This window comes from Pseudorasbora parva, chromosome 13 (genome assembly GCF_024679245.1).
Source record: "Pseudorasbora parva isolate DD20220531a chromosome 13, ASM2467924v1, whole genome shotgun sequence".
Lineage (NCBI taxonomy): Eukaryota > Metazoa > Chordata > Actinopteri > Cypriniformes > Gobionidae > Pseudorasbora > Pseudorasbora parva.
In genome coordinates, this window is record NC_090184.1 from 17066818 (window position 1) to 17089664 (window position 22847).

The following is a 22847-nucleotide window of genomic DNA, read 5'->3' on the forward strand; positions in this document are numbered from 1 at the left end:
CGTTCAAGACGGAAATATCATATTTAAAAGTGGAATGAACATAAACGCCACCACAAAGTAAGAGTGGGAATCTCTGGATTTTCTTTGAGCTCAAGTTTTTTTTATTTAAAAACTCAGGCGCAAGAAGACATGAAAGAGAATTGAAATTGTATGATCTATATGTGGAAAGTTTTTCATTTCATACCTGTTGTAATTTTTGCAGTAAAGGCACATGACCATCTTACTCTGACCAAAATGATCTGAATGCACCTTACGTCGTAAATACAACTTCTCAACTTAATATGTTAATACAAACTTCCCAGACCAACTTCAACTTTTTAAAATATGGTTCAATGGGCTGTCATAGAGACTTAGCCAGAAAAAGAATACAAATATGGTGGAACGGAAACACCATTGGTGCTTGATCCCAAATGAAGCAGAACATATGCAGTCAGATTCCTTTAGTAAAACTTTCATGGTTGAGAAAGGAAGTCATTTAGGCTCGAGGTCTTCCGCGTTGACTTGCTCTGTTCCAGTTTCTCTTCTAACCTTTTCTCCACACACACACTTATGGAAGCAAACAATCTTTTTCTTTTTGCCTTTGGCTTGTTTGTTTCCTCCTCCCTTTTTTCAATCTTTTAAAATCTCTTTAATTCTAAAAATATTTGACCATGTTTGTGACTAGTCTCGATTCTGCCCAGAAGGGGAGGGTGACCTCTCTACGGGGTTGCCAGAATGGCAGTACCTAGGCTTGGCACATAATCTGGAGTGGCAGATGGCCTGCCACAGGCTAGCCATTAGCTCCTAGCAGCTAACAAGCCTCCCCTAGCACTACATAGCAGCTTACGCTAGTCCCCCGCAGCCCCAATCCTTTCCATGATTCCACTGCTCTAGCTCGAGTGAGCCTCTAAATGCCTCTGATAAGTCCAGCTTAATGCATGCTAATGTTGTTATCTTTGCTACATCCAATTAGCTCTACCTTGGAATCTGCAGAAACATTGCTCACATGCGCAGACATTAACACAGTTTCTTTGAAAAGGATGTTAGGATGTACTGTGGGATTTGAAGATGTTAACTAGTCATGAAAGGATATGACACGTGTGGAACTGTGTCAGCTTTACCTGTGGAGATGACAGCAGGAATGGGTGTTAGCAGGAATAATTTGACCAGGGCTTGTTAACCACTTTCTTTCGAGGAATAGATTATCTAGGGAATTTACAACGATGAACACCTTTCAGTGGTGGGCGAGCTAAAAATATCAACGCTACTAAAACGTTTTTTTTAGGAATCACGTGTTTAAAAAAAGATTAGCTGTGCACTGAAGAGGCAAGCAAACACGATGACCAAACATACGTACAATAATCAAACTTTTTTGGTAAAATGTAATTTGTACTTTAAAACTTATGTTTTATAGTAGAAATGAACTATTACAAAAAAAGTTTAATTATTGTTAAATTTGCTATGTACTAATGTAATTTTTTTTTTTTTAATAGTACATTCCTCTTTACGAACAGTATTTTATCATACACCATGATATGTTGTATTTATATATGTAAAAAAATACTTAAAGGACAACTCCTGTGAGAAATGCCCCTAGGGGTCTTAACAGATGGTTATCGAGTAGATCGTTCTCTGGGATGCGTTTTCATGAAAATCGAATGTAAATAGTTTTATCTCTAAACACAGATTAGCTTATAACACTTGTCTATGGGGCACAGAGTAAGTAAAATGAAATGGCTAGTTAATACCACTATCACGGCTGAAAACAGCCTCACACTATCACGGTAGCATAATGAGGGTCCCTACATGCAAACTGAAGCATTGAGAACTTTGTAAGTGTACAAACAGTTTAGTAAGAAGATACTTTATAAAGACAGTGCATTACGCGTTTAAGGACAGGTGCCATCTTGGAAAACAGTCTCGACTAGTCGAGCGACGAACGCTATGCTATGTGATGAACTGTGACTTGGAATCTCATATGGTCCGTTGTTTCCGGAAGAAAGCACTGAACACAACAGAGCTAAATAAATAAATACAAATAAAAATGTCCATGTTATTACATTTCACAAACTTAAGTCCTATCGACCAGCTCACTTGTTAGTGGTATTAACTAGCGATTTAATTTCACTTACCCTTTGCCCCACAGACAAGCGTTATAAGTAGGGATGCACCGATACCATTTTTCCAGAACCGATCCGATATTAAAAATGTTGAATATCGGTCGCTACCGATACTAAACCGATCTGATACCAATGCTGTTTTGTCTATGTAGAATATCTAAGCCTTAGTGTGTAGAATTGAATAAATTAGATTAGTGAATAATACAGCAGCAAAAGTTATAAAATCACGAGTGCACAATAATTGTATAAAATCTAAACATTTAGTTGGGAAAAAATAAAGGAAACCACAAAAGTGAATAACTGTAGCTGTAAATCTGGTAAAATATGTTACACAAAATATATTCATGAAAAACAAGTAAATATATTTATTAGGGCCGGGACTCGATTAAAAAAATTAATCTAATTAATTAGAGGCTTTGTAATGAATTAATCAAAATTAATCGCATTTTAATTGCATATAAATATTTGACCTGGAACAATGAGAAGTAATTTTTCACATGGATTTTTAGCATACCATTGAATAATGACTGAATACATAAGCTTAATCAACAAAATATTGTTTATTTATTTCAGTCCAGCAGACCAGTGCAATGTTTGCCATTAAGTGTAGCAAAAGCATTTTTGTGATATTTGAGGCTCGATGTGCTGCGGTGATACGCTAATTCCTTGTTGTATAGCAGGGGTGTCCAATCCTGCTCCTGGAGGGCCACTGTCCTGCTGAGTTTAGCTCTAACCCCAATTAAACACACCTGTACCACTTTAGCAGTGTGTTGAGGCAAGCTGGAGCTAAACTCTGCAGGACAGTGGCCCTCCAGGACCGACTATGGACACCCCTGTTGTATAGCTTGCACACAACCATGCTCTTGTCGACGCTTCCATCCTTTTGTTTTTTAAAACAAAATTTCCCATCCACGGGGCCAAGCAAAGCGGTCTCATCAGCTTCTTCGTTCATGTTCACATGGTTTGTTGTTGTCGTAACTCATGAGCGCTAGTTGGTGTTCCAGTATAATCGGTCCGTCGAAACTCATTCATTGAAAAACGTTCCGCGGGGCAAAAATAAGTCTGATTATTTTTTTATTTATTTTTTTGCGTAATTAATTAACGCGTTAAAGTCCCGTAGTTAATTAATCTTAATTAACGCGTTAAAGTCCCGTCCCTAATATTTATAGAAATAGGGCCTATATACTAAGAAATACATTTATTTTAAATGTATAATGCATATTTTTAATGAGGCAGCAACATATAGATAGAGCAGAACAAGAAAGGCTATTAATAAGGCTTTCATAGCGCAACAGTAGCATAATACAGAGCGGCACAAAGCGCTTATACGCCTCACGTGCGCAGGATGATGCGCTTGAAGCAACACGGAGTCACATGCTCACAGCCACAGTCATAGACGCTCACAGCGCGCCGCGCTCCATCCGCATCAAGAAGTTTAAAACAAGATATAGACGCGTATTATATCTATGCAGTATTCTTATAAGCCGTTTATTTTAACAGTTTAACATTTCAGTTACTGTGTGTGAAAAACAATATAATAACTAGTCCAGTGTTGTGATCTAACTGACACTCGGTAGAAAGTAACACGGTTTACAGCAATAAACGCCAGCAGATAGCCATTTTTTTGAGAAACCATAACGTTAGAGCGTTATCTACAGATCAAGCATAATAACAGAAACAATGAATAATCTTGGAAAGTTTCATCGTGTTGAGTGTCGTAACCGAACGCGACAGTTTAAAGCTGAATGGAGAGTGACTGACAGCCGCAGTGGAGGGAAGCATTGACGTGAACTAATCTGTACTCGCATTTAGACATGTGCCGATTTTCAATGCACTCAAGAATACTTTGCCCATCAACAGTATAAATGCTCAAAACCGCTGTTCTGCGTCAAATGGACACGCTCAGATGTAAACAAGCCCTACATGTGTTTGCACATGACTGAACATGTGAAGGAGCCGCGCTGATGAAGTGCCGCTCAGTGACAGCAGAGGGCGCTGATGAATGGCAGAATGCGGCGATTACCCCGGAAACCCCGCAAACAAAAGCATCCGCGCTAGTGAAGGCGTTTTTAAAACATCCATTCGTTTTTTGTAATCTCAATGTTCATCACAGAACCTAATACTTAATATTTAAAGACTTATTAGGCTATTTATTTTCAAGGAATCTGGACAACAACATGCCCTAATAATTAGAACTATTATTTGTTATTGTTCAGTAAAACTTTGAGACATACGACTTCATTAGTTAACATGTTAATTTATTATTACCAAACTGACAATGAAAAATACTTATAAAGAATTAATTATTCTAAGTAATGTTAATTTCTTAGTTACTGTTTAATAACATTAAAATAATATTTTTAATGGACCTAAGATAAAACTAACAATGATCAGTATTTCTTATCTAACATTACCAAACACATTATACTTTCTGTACCAAATGTAGCTATTGCTCAATCTTTATTAATGCATTAAATAATGAGACCTTGTTATTTGTTACCTGTTGTTCTTTATAGTCTAATTCTTTTGCAATTTAATCTGTTTGAAAATTGTATATATTTTTGGTGCATTATTGTATTTAAACATTCAGTTATTACTAAAATAGTTCTTAAAGCTGTTATACTATGGCAACACTTTTTTTTGCAACTTATTTCAATATCGTGATAATATCGTATATCGTGATAAAACGTCAGCAATTAATCGAAACATGAAAAATTGATATCGGCACATGCCTACTCGCATTAAATGATGGAATGGCTTCAGAACACTTATAATATAGTGCACGAATCGTTGATGATGCTTTATAATGTTTTTGTGCCTTTTGTGGGGCACTGGGGCTTAACAATAACACAGAATATTAAACGCACAGTATCGAATTTGGATCGGTCCTGTCTGTCCGATACTCGATCCGGCAAATAATAGCAGATCGGAGCCGCTACCGATCCCGAGTATCGGATCGGTGCATCCCTAGTTATAAGCTAATTTGTTTTTAGAGATAAAACTTTTTACATTCGATTTTCATGAAAAAACACATCCCAGAGAACGATCTACTCAGTAATCATCTGTTAATTACCCCTAGGGCCATTTCTCACTGGAGTTGTCCTTTAAGTATTTTTTTTTTTTTACGTATCTGTACTTTACATAAAGCTACACTGTGTAACTTTTTTAGTTTATTCTTAGCTAAAAACACTTAGTTCTTTCAAAAATGTATGAATTGTAAGTCAAAATGTAAACTGGGCAACAGATGGTAAGCACAATTACATGAACCCAAACTAACTTAATTAAAATGCCACAGCTCATACTGTTTTCTGTTTTTAAATATTAGAATATAGACATTAAGAGAATAAATTGTTATGCAAGTAATTTTACTTTTAATACTTAAAGTACATTTAAAATCAGGTACTTTTTACTTTTTACTTAAGTAGGGTTGTCATTGTAGTATTTCTATACTGTAAAAAAATTGTGTTGGTTGTTGTTGATTTAACCTAAAATGGTAAGTAACCAGGAGTTTATTGAAATTAAAAATTTGAGTTGATACAATGAAGGAAATTGGTTTAATAAATAGAAACTCAAAATATTATTGTATCAGAACCACATAAAAAATGTGATAAATCATGAAAATAGCACCATTTGGCATGTTTCACTGCGTCATCAGAAATAAAACACACACAATTACCCAATATGCTTACAAAATCTTTTAAAGGTTTACTTCAGCGATTAGCATATGGCTTTGTATCAGTAGAAACCCTGGAGTTTAATCAAATGATTGTGCTTTCCCCCCTCATATCCCCCTGAGACAAGAGATTTCTTTTTCTTTTTTTTGGAAAAATTCCTCCCGTGACGCAAATTGACGATATTTGTGTCATCTTTAGAATGTTTGTCCAGAGGCTAAAGACTACAGCCAGCAGAGGGAGCTATTTCCACGTTTCAACTCGCACATGGGGAAAGGGAGATCGCACTCACAGCACAGCTCGCAGCTGCAGGCATTCCTTTAAACGGATGCTAAGCAATGTAAGTGTTTTAACTTCTCAAATTAATTTCTATGAAAGTTAAGCTTCCAAAGGCATGAACTGAAAACGCGTCAGACTGAACACGCATTGTGAATGTATGCCGCGAATGTGGTCGCGATTACCTCAGCTCTCATCACGGGAGCTCATCAGCTCATTTATGACGTTAAATGTAATCTGACTCCTGCAGCGTTAGTGCTGTGAGACTCACGCGGCGACTCGATCGTTATATTGAACAGACACGTTCAGTATTTAATTGTAATGTCTGTTCTCTAACTCAAACTCAGTCACAGTAATCCAGTAGCGGTGGGTTTGGGAATGGCTTCACAGGGCAGCGAAGCATTCTGGGAATTGTAGTCTTTCATCCCCATGAGACAAAAATACATTTTCGGTCTTTTCTCAGTCTAGAAGGCACCAAATTCACCAGTAATTTCACATTTCTACTACATTGATGACCCAGTTTAAATACAGATTCATCTTTGCAGTGCTGAAGTACCCCTTTAATAATATTTTAATAAAGGTTGTCGAATCTCAAAAAAAATGTCAATAAACTCAAAATTTTAAGGCAACCAGGTAACCTTTTTTTCTAAATAATTTTTTTACAGTGTACTTTTACTAAAGTAAATATGTGTCTAGTTATTTATACTTTTACTTAAGTACTGAGATTTAGTATTTTCTCCACCACTGCTTATTATACACATACATTTAATAGGCGTTCTAAACTAATGCATACTGCATTCCTTGTAACACATACACAGTTCGCACATTACAGTGAGATTGCGTGAGCCACACACAGAATCACTATGTAGCGCAAAAATTTATTGTCAACACTGTTTCTGTGATTTATCAATAAAATAGCTTAGCAACTGAAAAGTTCTAGCATGTATTTCTTGATGACTAAAATCCACAGCTTCACTATTAGTAGAGACACTGTCAGAAAGAATTAATTCACACGCAATTGCTCTCTCTCTCTCTCTCACACACACTCTCTCTCTCTTACTTCCACTAATGCATTCTATAAATGTAGCCTAATCTTTACTTTGGTCTACTTTATCTGTATCTGATTCAGAACGAGCAGAAATATGTGAGCAATATAATGACCCAAAGACAAAATAATTGGTAAATAAAAGCTGTGATGTAGGAGCAATATTCTTATGGGTAGTGCTGTGTCATGCCATAGCTGTCCTGTGCACACACACAAAAAAAATCCACTTTTAAGTCTCAGCTCGAGGTTCAGACTTATTTGTGTATTAATGACATCATCTTCGACTAGTCGACATCGACTCAACTTTCATCACATAGATGTCGACAAAAAAATCTGAAGTCGTTCAACGCCTAATACACATAATTTCTGTATTTCAAAATATCTGTCTTGGCGAGTACTGTTCATGGAAACATGATACATGAACATTGTTGCTAGGCAACGTAGGGGGGAGGACGCTAGCGTTGTCTGTTCGCCGCTTCTCCACCCACAAATCATGTTTACTGTACTATTAGATTAGATTTTATTTTATTTTATTATGTTTGTGACTAGTCTAACAGTCAGAGCTACAATTGGGACTGTTGCTGATTGCTGGCGCCACTGAGAGGACGTTGTTCATCGTTTGCCGTTCTTCACCGCTTCTCTGATGTTTATGTTTGAATTGTTGCGGTTGGTTCTGGTTTGAAGGACATTGATGTTGCTCGCTGCAGCTGCTCTCTCTTCTGGGTGTCGGCTGCTCACTGGTGGTCTCCCTCGGGCTTGAGCTGCATGGTGGCTGAAGTTCGCACCAGGCTAGCGTCATCAGCGTCTGGATGTTGGGATGTTCCGCTTCTCGGCTGCTGAGTCTCGGCTGCTGAGTCTCGGCTGCGTCGCTGTTCCGTCTTGCACTGCGGCTGTGGAACGGCTTGGACTTCTGCGCTTACCCCCGTGTGTCCACAGAAGTGACCGGAAAACTTTGTCTGCCTCCTGCATGGTGCTGCGGCGATCCCCATCATCTGAATCGTCATGAAGACCCATAATTTGGTCTTCAGCTCTCATGCCTCGACGACATCATCAGGACACTGCCAAATTGGGAATATGTAGCACCAGAGCCTCTAGCGCTGGGAGAAATGTAATACATGGAGTGGACCACAGTATACTGGAGCTTACAGACTTCCACACTTAGCTGTTTTCTGTTCACCATCAGCTCTGTTTCTGTTCACCATCAGCTCTGTTTTCTGTTCCTCATCAGCTCTGTTTCTGTTCACCATCAGCTCTGTTTTCTGTTCACCATCAGCTCTGTTTCTGTTCACCATCAGCTCTGTTTTCTGTTCACCATCAGCTCTGTTTTCTGTTCACCAACAGCTCTGTTTCTGTTCACCATCAGCTGTTTCTGTTCACCGTCAGCTCTGTTTTCTGTTCACCATCAGCTCTGTTTTCTGTTCACCATCAGCTCTGTTTCTGTTCACCATCAGCTCTGTTTTCTGTTCAACATCAGCTGTTTTCTGTTCACCATCAGCTCTGTTTTCTGTTCACCATCAGCTCTGTTTCTGTTCACCATCAGCTCTGTTTCTGTTCACCATCAGCTCTGTTTTCTGTTCACCATCAGCTCTGTTTTCTGTTCACCATCAGCTCTGTTTCTGTTCACCATCAGCTCTGTTTTCTGTTCACCATCAGCTCTGTTTTCTGTTCACCATCAGCTCTGTTTTCTGTTCACCATCAGCTCTGTTTCTGTTCACCATCAGCTCTGTTTTCTGTTCACCATCAGCTCTGTTTTCTGTTCACCATCAGCTGTTTTCTGTTCACCATCAGCTCTGTTTTCTGTTCACCATCAGCTCGGTTTTCTGTTCACCACCAGCTGTTTTTGTTCACCATCAGTTGTTTCTGTTCACCATCAGCTCTGTTTCTGTTCACCATCAGCTCTGTTTTCTGTTCACCATCAGCTCTGTTTCTGTTGACCATCAGCTGTTTCTGTTCACCATCAGCTCTGTTTTCTGTTCACCATTAGCTCTGTTTCTGTTCACCATCAGCTCTGTTTCTGTTCACCATCAGCTCTGTTTCCGTTCACCGTCAGCTGTTTTCTGTTCACCGTCAGCTCTTTTTTTGTTCACCATCAGCTCTGTTTCTGTTCACCATCAGCTCTGTTTTCTGTTCACCATCAGCTCTTTTTTTGTTCACCATCAGCTGTTTTCTGTTCACCATCAGCTCTGTTTCTGTTTACCATCAGCTCTGTTTTCTGTTCACCATCAGCTCTGTTTTCTGTTCACCATCAGCTCTGTTTCTGTTCACCATCAGCTCTGTTTTCTGTTCCTCATCAGCTCTGTTTCTGTTCACCATCAGCTCTGTTTCTGTTCACCATCAGCTCTGTTTTCTGTTCACCATCAGCTCTGTTTCTGTTCACCATCAGCTCTATTTCTGTTCCCCATCAGCTCTATTTCTGTTCCCCATCAGCTCTGTTTCTGTTCACCGTCAGCTCTGTTTTCTGTTCACCATCAGCTCTGTTTTCTGTTCACCATCAGCTCTGTTTCTGTTCACCATCAGCTCTGTTTTCTGTTCAACATCAGCTGTTTTCTGTTCACCAGCAGCTCTGTTTTCTGTTCACCATCAGCTCTGTTTTTGTTCACCATCAACTCTGTTTCTGTTCACCATCAGCTCTGTTTTCTGTTCACCATCAGCTCTGTTTTCTGTTCACCATCGGCTCTGTTTCTGTTTACCATCAGCTCTGTTTTCTGTTCACCATCAGCTCTGTTTTCTGTTCACCATCAGCTGTTTTCTGTTCACCATCAGCTGTTTTTGTTCACCATCAGTTGTTTCTGTTCACCATCAGCTCTGTTTCTGTTCACCATCAGCTGTTTTCTGTTCACCATCAGCTCTGTTTCTGTTCACCATCAGCTCTGTTTCTGTTCACCATCAGCTGTTTTCTGTTCACCATCAGCTCTGTTTTCTGTTCACCATCAGCTGTTTTTTTTCACCATCAGTTGTTTCTGTTCACCATCAGCTCTGTTTCTGTTCACCATCAGCTCTGTTTTCTGTTCACCATCAGCTCTGTTTCTGTTCACCATCAGCCCTGTTTTCTGTTCACCATCAGCTCTGTTTCCGTTCACCATCAGCTCTGTTTCCGTTCACCATCAGCTCTGTTTCCGTTCACCATCAGCTCTGTTTTCTGTTCACCTTCAGCTCTGTTTCTGTTCACCATCAGCTCTGTTTCTGTTCACCATCAGCTGTTTCTCTTCACCATCAGCTCTGTTTCTGTTCACCGTCAGCTCTGTTTCTGTTCACCATCAGCTCTGTTTCTGTTCACCGTCAGCTCTGTTTCTGTTCACCGTCAGCTCTGTTTCTGTTCACCATCAGCTCTGGTTCTGTTCACCATCAGCTCTGTTTCTGTTCAGTTTTCTGTGTTGGTTGATTGTTTTTATTATTCTATATTTTTACTTGTTATTATTTTTTTTGTTATTTTTTTTCTCTTTGTTGCACTTTGAGATTCTTTGAAATGAAAAGTGTTTTATAAATAAAATCTATTATTATTATTATTATTATTGTTGTTGTTGTTGTTGTTGTTATTATTATTATTATTATTATTATTATTATTATTATTATTATTATTATATGTCTTAAGTGAGCGTTTGGTCAACTGTTGAGGAAAACATCTAAAGAAACATTATATTAGATCTGTGCAGTACAGTAGGCCTTAAAGGGTTCACCCAAAAATAAAATTAATGTCATTAATGACTCACCCTAATGTCGTTCCACACCGGCAAGACCTCTGTTCATCTTCATAACACAGTTTAAGATATTTAATATTTAGTCCGAGAGCTTTTCTGTTCCTTCAATGAAAGTATATGCACACTTTACTGTCCATGTCCAGAAAGCTAATAAAAACATCATCAAACTAGTCCGTAAGTGACATTGATTGGTTAATTAGAATATCTTGAAGCATTCGAATCATGAATCAATACGCTGATTCACAACCATTTAAATCTTTATTTGAGGATTGGAAACAAACAGGGAAGAGAAGACAATGCTGAATAAAGTCATAGTTTTTGTTATTTTTGGACCAAAATGTATTTTCGATGCTTCAAGATTCTAATTAACTGAACTCACATATGGACTACTTTGATGATCTTTTTATGACCTTTCTGGACATGGACAGTATAGTGTGTATACACTTCCATACGCTTTCGGACTAAATATAAAATATCTTAAACCGGGTTCCAAAGATGAACGGAGGTCTTACGGGTGTGGAATGACATTAGGGTGAGTTATTAATGACATCAATTTCATTTTTGGGTGAACTAAACCTTATTTATATAGGCCGTCTGTTTCATTAATGTGAATCAAACAGTTGTGGTGTCAGGAAAAAAAGTAGATTTCTTTAAAAATTGTCTATAGATATGGGTTTGAGCTTTTTAACGATATGGGTTTAAGGTACAGTTGCTAGGTTATTGTTTTGGAACCTCTGATTGCCTTTGCTGACTCTGTCGACTTCAAACAGGTGTAGCTCAGCTGGCTGATTCCAACCAATCATTCATTATTGTGAAGGTTTTTTTAAATATAGAATGTGAAAAGAACAATTTGCTCATTTTGACTAATTTTACCAGCACGGGTCACATATATACATAGACGACTCACTTATGTTCCCCCCAACAAGTTTTTCTGCATCCCTCTGTCACCCCAACTCATCACTTTTGGCTGTTTCCTATCCAGGGATGGGAGGAGTACTCTGGGTTAGTGCCACATTTCGAGCTCGAACCCCTCCCCTCAGACAGCATGCCAAATTTGCATACTCTTTTACTGTCATTATAAGTGTGAAATCATGAATATTGTAAAATATTTTCTATTTTTCATTGTTTTCTATTTAAATATATTTTAAAATATTATTTATTCCTTTGATTTAAGGGCCGTAAAAACAAAAAAAAACTGTGGACCACTGAACTAGTCACATTTTCTTTCTTACCACTGGACCAATGATGATGAGGACCACTAGAGGGTTCTGACTGTGCCATTCTGTAAGAGAGATCAACAAATGTGATTGAACACATAAAACATTATTAACAATAAAAATAACTACAATGATACAGATTATGTTTCATGAAGAACGGGGCTGAACTGATTTTATAGAACAGCAATACCTGCAAAAGCTTCTAAAAGATACAGAGGATCCTTAACTCGTCTGAGTCCACATACCAGCAGAAAAACATGTAGACTGTCCACTTGCTTTGTACGCACACCTAAAAGACAAGACAAAGAATGTCACATCAAGACGGTCTTGAAAAATTGGTACATTGTATCATGATTTTAATTCTGGGTACTTTTTAAATGCTTTTATGTATCCGTTGTACAGTTTTACCTATGGTTTACATGACTTTCAATCTTAAAGGGGTCATGACATGAAAAATCGAGTTTGCCTTGATCTTTTAACATATAAGAGGTCTTTCTAATATTAAAACATCCTGCAAGTTTCATAGCTTAAGACGTCCTCATTATAAACAGCATTTATTTAATCAAGCTCCAAAAATGTAGCCTGGATGCCAGCCGAACTCAGCCCCGCCCACAACATTTGAGGACGGGCAGTTCGGTCTGAACTCGATCCATAAAGGAGTAATTATGCCAGAACAGAAACTGTTCGGACCAATGAAATCATCAGGGCAGGCTTTAGACGATGATGGACAGATGATCAACAGTAACGTAATCATGCACGTCCTCAAAGGGGCTTGGATTATATTTGTTCGAATCCTAAACGGAGAGCTTGTTTGTATATGCATTCACCTTCACTATTTCTCTCTGAAATGATGATCATGTTGGTAAGTAACTGTGTATCCTTAAATTCTTTTCTTTTTTTACAACACCGGCAAAGATAGTTTATTTCAGCGTGTGTGCAGACAAAGTTGCCAAGTTTTACAACAAAACCCGCCAACTACAAGCTCAAAACAATAGCTTCTTGGGGATTCTCTGGGGAAAAAAATGGCGTTTGGGGGCTAATGTGTGTTATTTTGGCAAGGTTGCCTGCTAAAATTTGCATTCATGTGTCTATATATCACATAATAGTTGCCTTAACCCGTGGACATGGAAAACAACCCGCGGTAAAAAAAACGCAGACTTGGCACAGTGCAGTTGAGCTCTGTTGACATTTGACAACTAAAGTTATGCGTCGCTTCGTTGCTCTGATTGGTTGTAGGTCTATCCAATTGATGTCTTTCCTGGTTCGGTTGAAATACACCCCATAATCACAGCCCAATGGAGCAGTTTCAGACTAGAATTGAGTATGACCACGTCAGGCTACCAAAAATGGGGATATTACAGGGTTTGTGATGTCACACAACCCAATACATTTGCAAATGACTATCTCCAGGACAAAACACTGCCAAATAGTTGTATATTATCACACTATAGGCCCAGCCCGCCACTGTTCAGTCGCACTGGATGTCAGCGTTGTGTCGCGTCGAAAGTAAATCGAACCCATCATAATCACTGATGCGCGTTCAGTACTTGAGTCTGTCGACAACAGGACAAATGGAAGAGTGAATTAACATTTACTTTGACTTGTCCATTTCCCTCTACAGACTTAAGAAGGATACCAGTGTCATAAAACAAGCAGATGGTTTATTTTAATGGGTTTCTGGAATGCGTTGCAGAATTATGTTTGTTCGGAGCATTTCTTTTTGTAAACAAGGTGAGGTGTAATGGAGAGTTTTCCAAGAAACTTTCTGTTGAAAGATGAATTTTGTATTGTGTCTGAGAGCAGCTGCATCACAAACTGTAAGTAAATGATTTCATAATGCTGTGTCTGTAAAAGATGTAAATACTGTTTTTCTATGCAATGAAGATAGCCAATCATAACAGTGGCCGTTTACTGACAAGCCTTAAAGAAGTGCCCCTTAAAAATGGGTAATTTCAGATAGAGGGTTAGATTAATGGTTAAAAATAATATTTTTCTTGGAAAAAAACAAAAACATTATTAACATTATAAGTGAACCTCAAGTAACGTATTAAAATAATCAAAAGAGCCATGTCATGACCTCTTTTGAACTATCATAAATCCATCATTCAAAATATGAGTTATACGTTTAAAACTATGATAGTCTAAACAAAGAGTGAAATTATCAATATATGAATTATAAATATAAATTCTGCAGAAAAGTGCAAAAATATAATTTAGTTATGCGTATTAAGGATACATATGCCCAGTTTCCCAGACTAAAATTAATGTTTGAGCTGTTTTAACTGAAAACGACCTACTCTCTTAAAAATATGTCAGTGTCAAGTTGAATGCCTGATTTTATTTCTAAGGCATGTTTATAAAAGCTACTTAAATATCACAGTTTGACTAAGACTTGTGCTCTGTGAAACCAACCCATGATAATATCCTACGAAACTATCCTTATCTTAATAAAAGAGTCTGGCAATTCATTCAAAAAAATTACTAAATTGTCATAACCACCACATAACGCTAGTCTGTAGTGTTAAAAGTGCCCATATTTTGAGAAACACCTTACTACATGTGGAGAGAAACTGCTGATCCTGATTTAGATGTTAAAGCATTTCTGAGCACTGAAATGTAATGTGACATAAATCAATGCATACATGCTCTACCTCCATCTGTAATGAGGCTAATCCATCAAACAAGGTCATAGAGATGTCAGAAATGCAATGAGTGCAAAACTGATTGCATGCTCAAAGAAGTGTGTGCGAGGAGGACTTTATCAATAAGGCATAAATAAATAGTAAGTTTGCCATGTACATATATAGCATGGATCACAGCATAGACAACGAATAACAACCATTTTTATGTATTCATTGGTTTAATGCAGAACATCTGGATCATTGAACGACCACTTGATTCTTGACAATCACTGAGGAGGATTAGAAAAAAAAGGCTTTCAATTAGACACATTAAGTTATGTCAATTATATAAAATTTCCTTGATTTTTAGGGAAATTATGTCTTAAGGAATTTTCCTAACGCTGGAGCAAATTATCCTCACCAAAGTACCATTCACACAAAAACGATTTTGAACTTAAAAGGCATATGGATTGCAACAAAATTATTTGATTAATTATTCAATTAGTTTAATTTTTAATTTTATTTTTTATTATGATTAACATTCTTGAAGAAAAAAAAAACACATGGGCACTAGGAGTGTAACCATTCTTTGAAAAAAAAATGTAACCATACCGTTCTCCAAGTCTTAGACAGTGTGGAAAATATTGAGTTCCCTTTCAAGTCTTGCACTTGAACGCACAAATTCACACTAAAATTATGTCAACATGCCCGTCTTGATGAATATCCAAGCAGACAGGCCAATTCCACACAAAGCCAGAGATTTCCCTATCCGATCTTTTTTCTCTTCATTCATGACGTCGTCTCAAAAAATATCTGCGTACACACTAAACCGACTCAAAACAATGTAGTATACATGCCAGTCCAGTAAATGGTGCTGTAATTCTGCCACAGAGATACACGAAAAACTGAGAAGAAGAGTTGGAGGATATGTCCAGACATGGACATATGACATCATCATTTCACAAATATACGGATTGGATGTACACACGAAAACGCAAGGGCGTTGTTTTCAGGTTTCAAAAAATAGCGGGTTTCAGGCTCCCAAAATGGCGGATCCGTTTGGAAGAAACACTGATATGATAGTACATTTTTACGTACACAGCTTAACGCATCTCTGTGTGTACCGGGACAAAGTCCTTAAGTGAACTTATACAGTCGTGAAAGACAATTCATGTGTACAGTATCAGTATTTTGGATCTGTGCATTGTCTTAAAGCGATATTCTCCCCCATCTAGCGGTGTAAAGGTATATGACAATCCAGTGAATATTAGTTTCGGTTCCTCTCAATTCTGAAATTTAGTTTTAACTCATACGGTGGCCGATTTAGTCCAAGATTAACATGGCTTCCAGTTCGACCTCGTTCATGACAGCACTGTAAAAAAATTCTAGTGCTTTCAACTAATTATTATTTAGTAAGTAGTTCCACAGATTTTTTACGGTCACTCAATTTCGTTCTAGAAATTGTTACCTGAATTAACCTTTTTAATTGGCTCAAACTTGACTTCAACTTTAAAATGTATGTTTGCTCAATTATTTTTAAAGTTAACTGAATTAATAATTTTTAGTTGGCTCAAACTTGATTTCAACTTTAAAATGTACATTTACTCAACCTGTTTTATAATTAATTCAATGAAAACGTTTTAATTAGGGGTTTCATTTTTAAATGGTTTTAATTGTTACTAGAAATTGCAGTGGAACAAAAATGCAATAGTTATGCAATAAAATGCATAAAATGTTATAGCGAGGATAAAAACAAATGAAAACACATTGTATCATCTGCATTTATAACATTTGTCATACAAACAATACATTTTCATAACAATTCATTTCAGATTTCTTTAAAATAAAAAAAAAGGACCAAAGCCCTTGTAAATTTTCTTTAATGTCTTTAATGCACCTTTGGTTTGGAAACTACACACAGTCAATACAGTGGAGCATTCTTGCTTCTTGTCAGTGTAGTAAACTATTGTGTGTAAAATATTGTTTGGGCCTTAATAGCCTACTTTATAAAACATTGACTAGATTTGCGTTTTTTAGTCCAGTCAACATTTGCAATTCTAAAAGTTAACTGGATTTGAAAATATCAATTAATTTAAATTTTTTCAAATATATTTGTGCAGACTTAATATAATGTCTTCTTAACTAACCACAAGTAAGAAAATTAGTTCAACATATTTTTTTTTGCCCTTCCAACATTTTATTAATTGGTGTTAAAACGCAAAAAGCGAAGCTTGAATTTATGGGTATGTTCCTCTTTGGCTAATGTACTTTCAAGATGGAGGGGCAACATGGCGACCGACATTCGAACACCTCACCCGTATGTATTTTCAATGGCATACTATAAACTTAAGAGAATACTTTATTACTTGAAAGAAGTAAATATACATTAATGAACAGATATATTTTTGAAAGAACTAAGTGTTTTTAGCTAAGAATAAACTAAAAAAGTTACACAGTGTAGCTTTAAGTGACAGCTTTTACTGCTGTCTGTGTTTTTAACGTTATTCAAGCAACAAAAGACAAGAAAATCACTCACCATTTTTGATTGAATAGCTTATAAATTATATTAATCTTTCATTTATGCAGTCAAATATGCAATGTTATTTTACATTTGATTAATTTATTCATTTTCCTTGCTGAAAACTAATGTTAGATCTACCTGAAAAAACTCTATTGTATTTCTTGCGCTTTTGCTTGTATTGAGATTGTTTGTTATTTTCTTTATTTTTATTTGACAGTAGTCCTTTTTTCTCTGAACATAACAGAGAAATACCGAACTTTACCGAAACCGTGAACCTAAAACCGTGATGCAAACCGAACCCTGAGCAATTTGTGGCTACGTCTATATTAATCCGGATAGATTTGAAACGAAAAGTTTTCGTTTCAGAATGCTCTCCGTCCACACTAACGTTTTCCAAAAGTTTCTCGTCCACACTGAAACGTCAGTAAACATCAAATTCAACTTACTCATTCTCATGAGTAAAACATTATAAACGCTCATTGAGATGATACAGACTTCATAAAGTTATCACAATTCTTCTGGCAGGATCATATTAAGCAAAATAGCTCACCATTCACTGAAGCGTCCAGGTCAACCATTATGTTTGCTCTAAAACGCAGCTCAACTGTTTTGCCACAGGACAGCAAATAGGACTATGATATGAAGTGCGCAAAGTAACGTATTTTACCAAATGTGTGAAAGTGAATAGCACATAACTGGCACAATAGTGGTATAAAGATACATATCTATTGGTAAAAAATGCGTCACATGACTAAACGTGCGTCATCGTTTCAAATATCTCTGTCTTCACAGTGCACACTACAACGCAAAGACAACTTTTTTAAATGTATCGCTTTAGAGTGCATTGTCAAAAAGCTACGTTTTCGTTGACACAAAACGCCATCTTAGAGTGGATTGAAGGCCAAAACGGAGAGAAAAAGATGTGGTTTCAAGTGAAAATGTATTAGTGGGCCTGAACCTAATATGGGTGTTACACCCATATTAGGCACATATATGTTCGTGATGATGCTTCATGTCCATGTGACACAGTCCTCTCTTTTTTGTCAGTAGCTGGTATCTGTGGGAATGTTCAGTCCAAATCTGTGCTTTACCCCAGATCATCCTTCGTTTATTCCAGATTATCCACAAAAATATGAGCGCTAGTGTATGCATGAGTGCATATGTGTGACGTTTGCTTGGAGTCAGTGCAGGCTTGAACAGTGTTAACAATAATATATATCTTATCATAAACTGTCTTCACTTTCATTCAGAAAAACCAAATTGTAATTTCTGTCACCAAACGAAAATTCTATAAAAAACGATAAGTTCCCCAAATACTCCACCATTTCACTCCACCTTTGTCAGCATCAGCAAACAGATAGCCCTGCCCAAAACTCACGTCAGATTGTGTCAGTGCATTATAGTTTAATGCACTGATAACACAAGTCATGTGAAATGGCCTTGAAATGCCCTATTTTTCATACACAGTATAAATGGATTTGTATACATGACAACACTGTGTATTGATGCTTTGACATTTTAAGCAGCCGCTCCCACAAAAAGGGATCATCATATTTGATTCTGCTTAGCATTAACTTGAAAACTTCTCGGTTATAGTACAACCTTTTTTTTTTTTTTTTAGAAAACATATATTTATCTCACAGTGATTTATTTTGTTTGTTTTGGGAAGGTAAAGCCAGAGCACAGTGCCATTCGCCTGAGGACAAGAGCGATAAATGAAATGAACTGTGCTACTCCTTTGGCTACAAACAACCCACACACAAGCTGCTTAAAGTTGAGCATGGATGCTTTTAGTAGAAATTGCTCTCTGTTTCTGATCTGGAATCAGTTTTGATTTAGTTTTCATCAATGATGGTAGTTTCAGCAAGGCTAAAGCTGGTAAGAGGTCAGTCTGAGAAAAGCTTCCACTCTTAGATATAGTAGGGGGAGGTCCCGAAGGTACGTGATGTGAGGTAAAGCTCTAGGATTAGATGACTGATCTAAGAGTACATGCTTACCATGGTTTAACTGAGAGACAAGGGCTTTGAGTGAATTTTTACCTGTAAAGCGAAAGACATTGATGGCTTCACCTCATTTACCCTATAGCTGGATAAGCTGCCGGCCACAGTAGCGCTACTGTTTATAAAACTGTTTCTAAAAAGCGTAGTCAGCATTCACACCCATTGTTTCTCTAATTTCTCTTTTTTCTTTTGAAAGGTTCTGTTTTCAGACTGTTACCCTATCCATGTTAGTATTCATTCAATTACAAATACTTCAGTGACTTTAATACATTTCTGGCAAGCACCAAATACAATTTTAACTACTTCATAGTATATATTAGTAGGGCTAGAATATTTCTATTCAGTTTCTGAATTTCATTTAACATTTTTGTTTATAGGATTAGTTCACTTCCATCTCACATCCATCTCATCCAGGATGTTCATGTCTTTCTTTCTTCAGTCGAAAAGAAATTAAAGGTCCCGTTTTTCGTGTGTTTTTGAAGCTTTGATTGTGTTTACAGTGTGCAATATAACATGAGTTCATGTTTCGCGTGTAAAAACACAGTATTTTACACACAATTGACTTATCTGTACACCGCTGTTTTCTCTGTCCTAAAAACGGCCTGATGATTTCCTTGTTCTATGAAGTCCCTCCTTGAGAAACACGTAACGAGTTCTGATTGTGCCAGTGGTTGCCGTGTTGTGATTGGACAGCAGCTTAGCGCACTTTGCCCGGAAAGGTCCCGCCTCTTTCCATAACGGGGAGATGCAAGCGCTGAATGCGCGCTCTTCTCCACGTGGGAGAGCAACAAGACCACGCCCCCTATTTTGCGTATTCTTGTGGAGGGAGGGTTAGTCAACAAACGGTTCTAGTGATGTCATTACATCTCTGCACTTCCTGCTGTAGTCCAAAGCGGCCGTTCGCTGTAGGCTTTGAAAGGGAACTTCTGTTAAATAAAATATCTCGCTTGGCATTGAACTTCGAGCTTTATAATTTTACAGGTATTATTTATGCTCTAACAGCAACATTACACACTAACTAAAGTTTGAAAGATGGGATCGCGAAGAACAGGACCTTTATGTTTTTTGAGGAAAACATTCCAGGATTTTGCTTCACATAATGGTTTTCAATTGCAACCAAAAAGTTGAAGGTCCAAATCAATGCAGTTTCAAAGGACTTGGAAGGGCTTCAGAGGCTCTGCACCATCTCAGACGATAAATAGGGTCTTATCTACCGAAACAATTGGTCATAAAAAATACCAATCACAGACTGGCTTATCCACCTGGTGCTCTATTGGCGGTTTAACATGATTACAGATAGAGAAGCGATGGTTTATTACCTGGTGATCACACCTCTTGTGGTCTGATTGGTTGAAGGACTATCTAATTGCGTACAGAGTCCTTTGAATAATGCCAGTTGATCACACCTCTTGAGCAGTAGAAAATACAGAGCAGAATCCACAGACTGTTCAATTTTAAATTGAGCTTGGTCTGGTGATAGCCAGACAATCGTTCATGTCCTTTGTTGGATGTATCATTAGTTTTCTTTGTTTTGTTTGTTGCTTTTCAGGCTTCCAAGTTTGTGTCTTATAACCAGTATTGGGGAAAGTTACTTTTAAAAGTAATGCATTACAGTAGTGTAACTCACTAAAAAGGCTACTAAGTGCATTATCAAAGAACAATAGAATGCAGGTGAACAAAGTTCAATACACTTTTTCAGTCATTATCGCTTATTGGTATGGCTGAATTGGATCATCACAGGTCAGCAGCAAAGACATTGGTTGATGAAGTAAGAATAAATACATGAAGTATATTTGTGTTATTTAACATATAATTAGTGCAGATTAGTCTCGTACTCTGAGTTTGCATTTTACCATTTTTATTCATTTAAAAATGCTTTTGTGCAAGTGAGATGAGTAAATGCATGCTCACATTAGCGCTTTTCACACTTGAAATAGTTAACCCTGAGTCATTATACATCCCGGGTAAACTAAATCCTGGGTTATCTTTTCACACTGGTCATTATTTATCCGGGATTAAAAATAATTAACACTGTGTATATAAGATGACGTTTCACATTGTACATTCCTAAACCCTGGGCCAATGTTCTTATTTACATATTTGTGGTGTCAGTGCCATTGTCTGATTACACGCAGCATGCAAACTATTTACATAAAAGCTTTAGCATTGCCGTATGTACTAACAAGATACTGAATGGACATTTCGTCTTAATAAGGTAAAAAAGAGGTCTCTTCTTCAATTAAATTGTTGCATTTGTCAGCATTTGACATTTTTCCTCTCAAATGCTGAATTTACTGTTTTACAATACGCAGTGTGCCTGTGACTGTCCAAAGTCGGCTACACAAATATGAGTACGCCATTGTTTGTCTGTTGCTAAACACCCAGCAGGAACATTCTAACACCGCTGTTTCACACTATCTATTAATCACTATGCATCATAATGCAGGGTTTAAAAGTAACATATATTTGGTGTAAATTGTAAAAGTAATTTAACCTTACTAGTTGCTTGGAAAAAGTAATCTGATTACATAACTCTACTTGTAATACATTACCTCAAGACTGCTTATAACGGATTAAAAAGTATAAAAGTTGGTACATAATTTCATTTTGAGGCAACGATCTTAACAATTTAGAAAAGAAAAAAAAAATGTGGAAAGTGGTTGTCTGCAATGCAGCACTATGTTGCACTGTAGAGCTGTTCCATTAAAAATCTCTTATTTATAAAGAAGAAAAAACTTCACAGTGCCTGAGTATGTTTTAGGTTTAATCTCACTCTTGAAGCAGTAACTCAATACAAAAACAGACTTAAAGTAGTTTTTAAGTTTTTAAACACAAAAGTGCATTTGATATCTAGTTGATGGGTATATCATGAACAGAGGACCTCAACTAAAGATTAGGGTCGGTTAAAATACGTCATGGGCAAAGCATTTTCAAATACCCAAATCCAAAATTAAACTAACGGATGCAAATGAGGGTTCATCAAAACTAACACACACACAAGCCAAAATTAACTACAAGAGAATTTTGCAACATCAAAAGTGCAACATGACAAATGAAGGTAATCTTAAGTAAATCTGCAGTTATTCTAAGGTTGGTTAGCGCTTGATTACAACACATAATCTCATGTCATCTGAGCGTTCGGACACGTCCAACATCATGTAAGCGGATGTAGAGGCACGGCACAGCTCACTATTACTGTAATTCTGATCAGACACATGAGGGGCAGATGATTGACTGGAATCCTGAAAACCTTTCTTTTTTTTTTTTGAGGACTCTTCGATTAATGTTTTTTCTGCTTTGAAGTGTATTCATTTATCCGCTAGAGGCACCGACATGCTTTATTATGGATCTAAGAGAAGCATGCGTGTCAGCCTGGAACAGGGCACTGTCACTGCAACAGCATTTGAATGTGAACAGATGATCAAACAGATACAGCTGAAGATAAAGTGTGATGTCTGATTTCAAAGGCTTTTCTGCACTAGGGTGCAGTCTAAACGTTCACCTAAAGAAAGTAACGGCATGACTAATAACCCCGCTAAAAGTAGTTCAGCAGAGAGATTAGCCTTCACTGCCCGAGACTGCAAATACTTCACTCCACCATGTGGCTGTGAGGAAAATAGACTACATTCTAGAACTCTGAACAACTGAATTCAACTAGTAATGATACACTGATTAAGTCCAAGCTTGTCAGGCTTATAT

The 22847-nt window shown here is 37.2% G+C and overlaps 1 protein-coding gene across 1 annotated transcript in view; it reads right to left on the reverse strand.

The window, feature by feature from the left end:
* glt1d1 (glycosyltransferase 1 domain containing 1) overlaps positions 1–22847 on the reverse strand; it is a 73693-nt gene that overhangs the window by 25884 nt on the left and 24962 nt on the right. The window contains exons 7-8 of the mRNA XM_067413318.1: positions 12197–12295; positions 12022–12071 (exon numbers count right to left, since the gene is read on the reverse strand). Of these exons, the coding sequence (XP_067269419.1) occupies positions 12022–12071; positions 12197–12295 (149 nt within the window). The remainder of the gene's footprint in view (positions 1–12021; positions 12072–12196; positions 12296–22847) is intronic.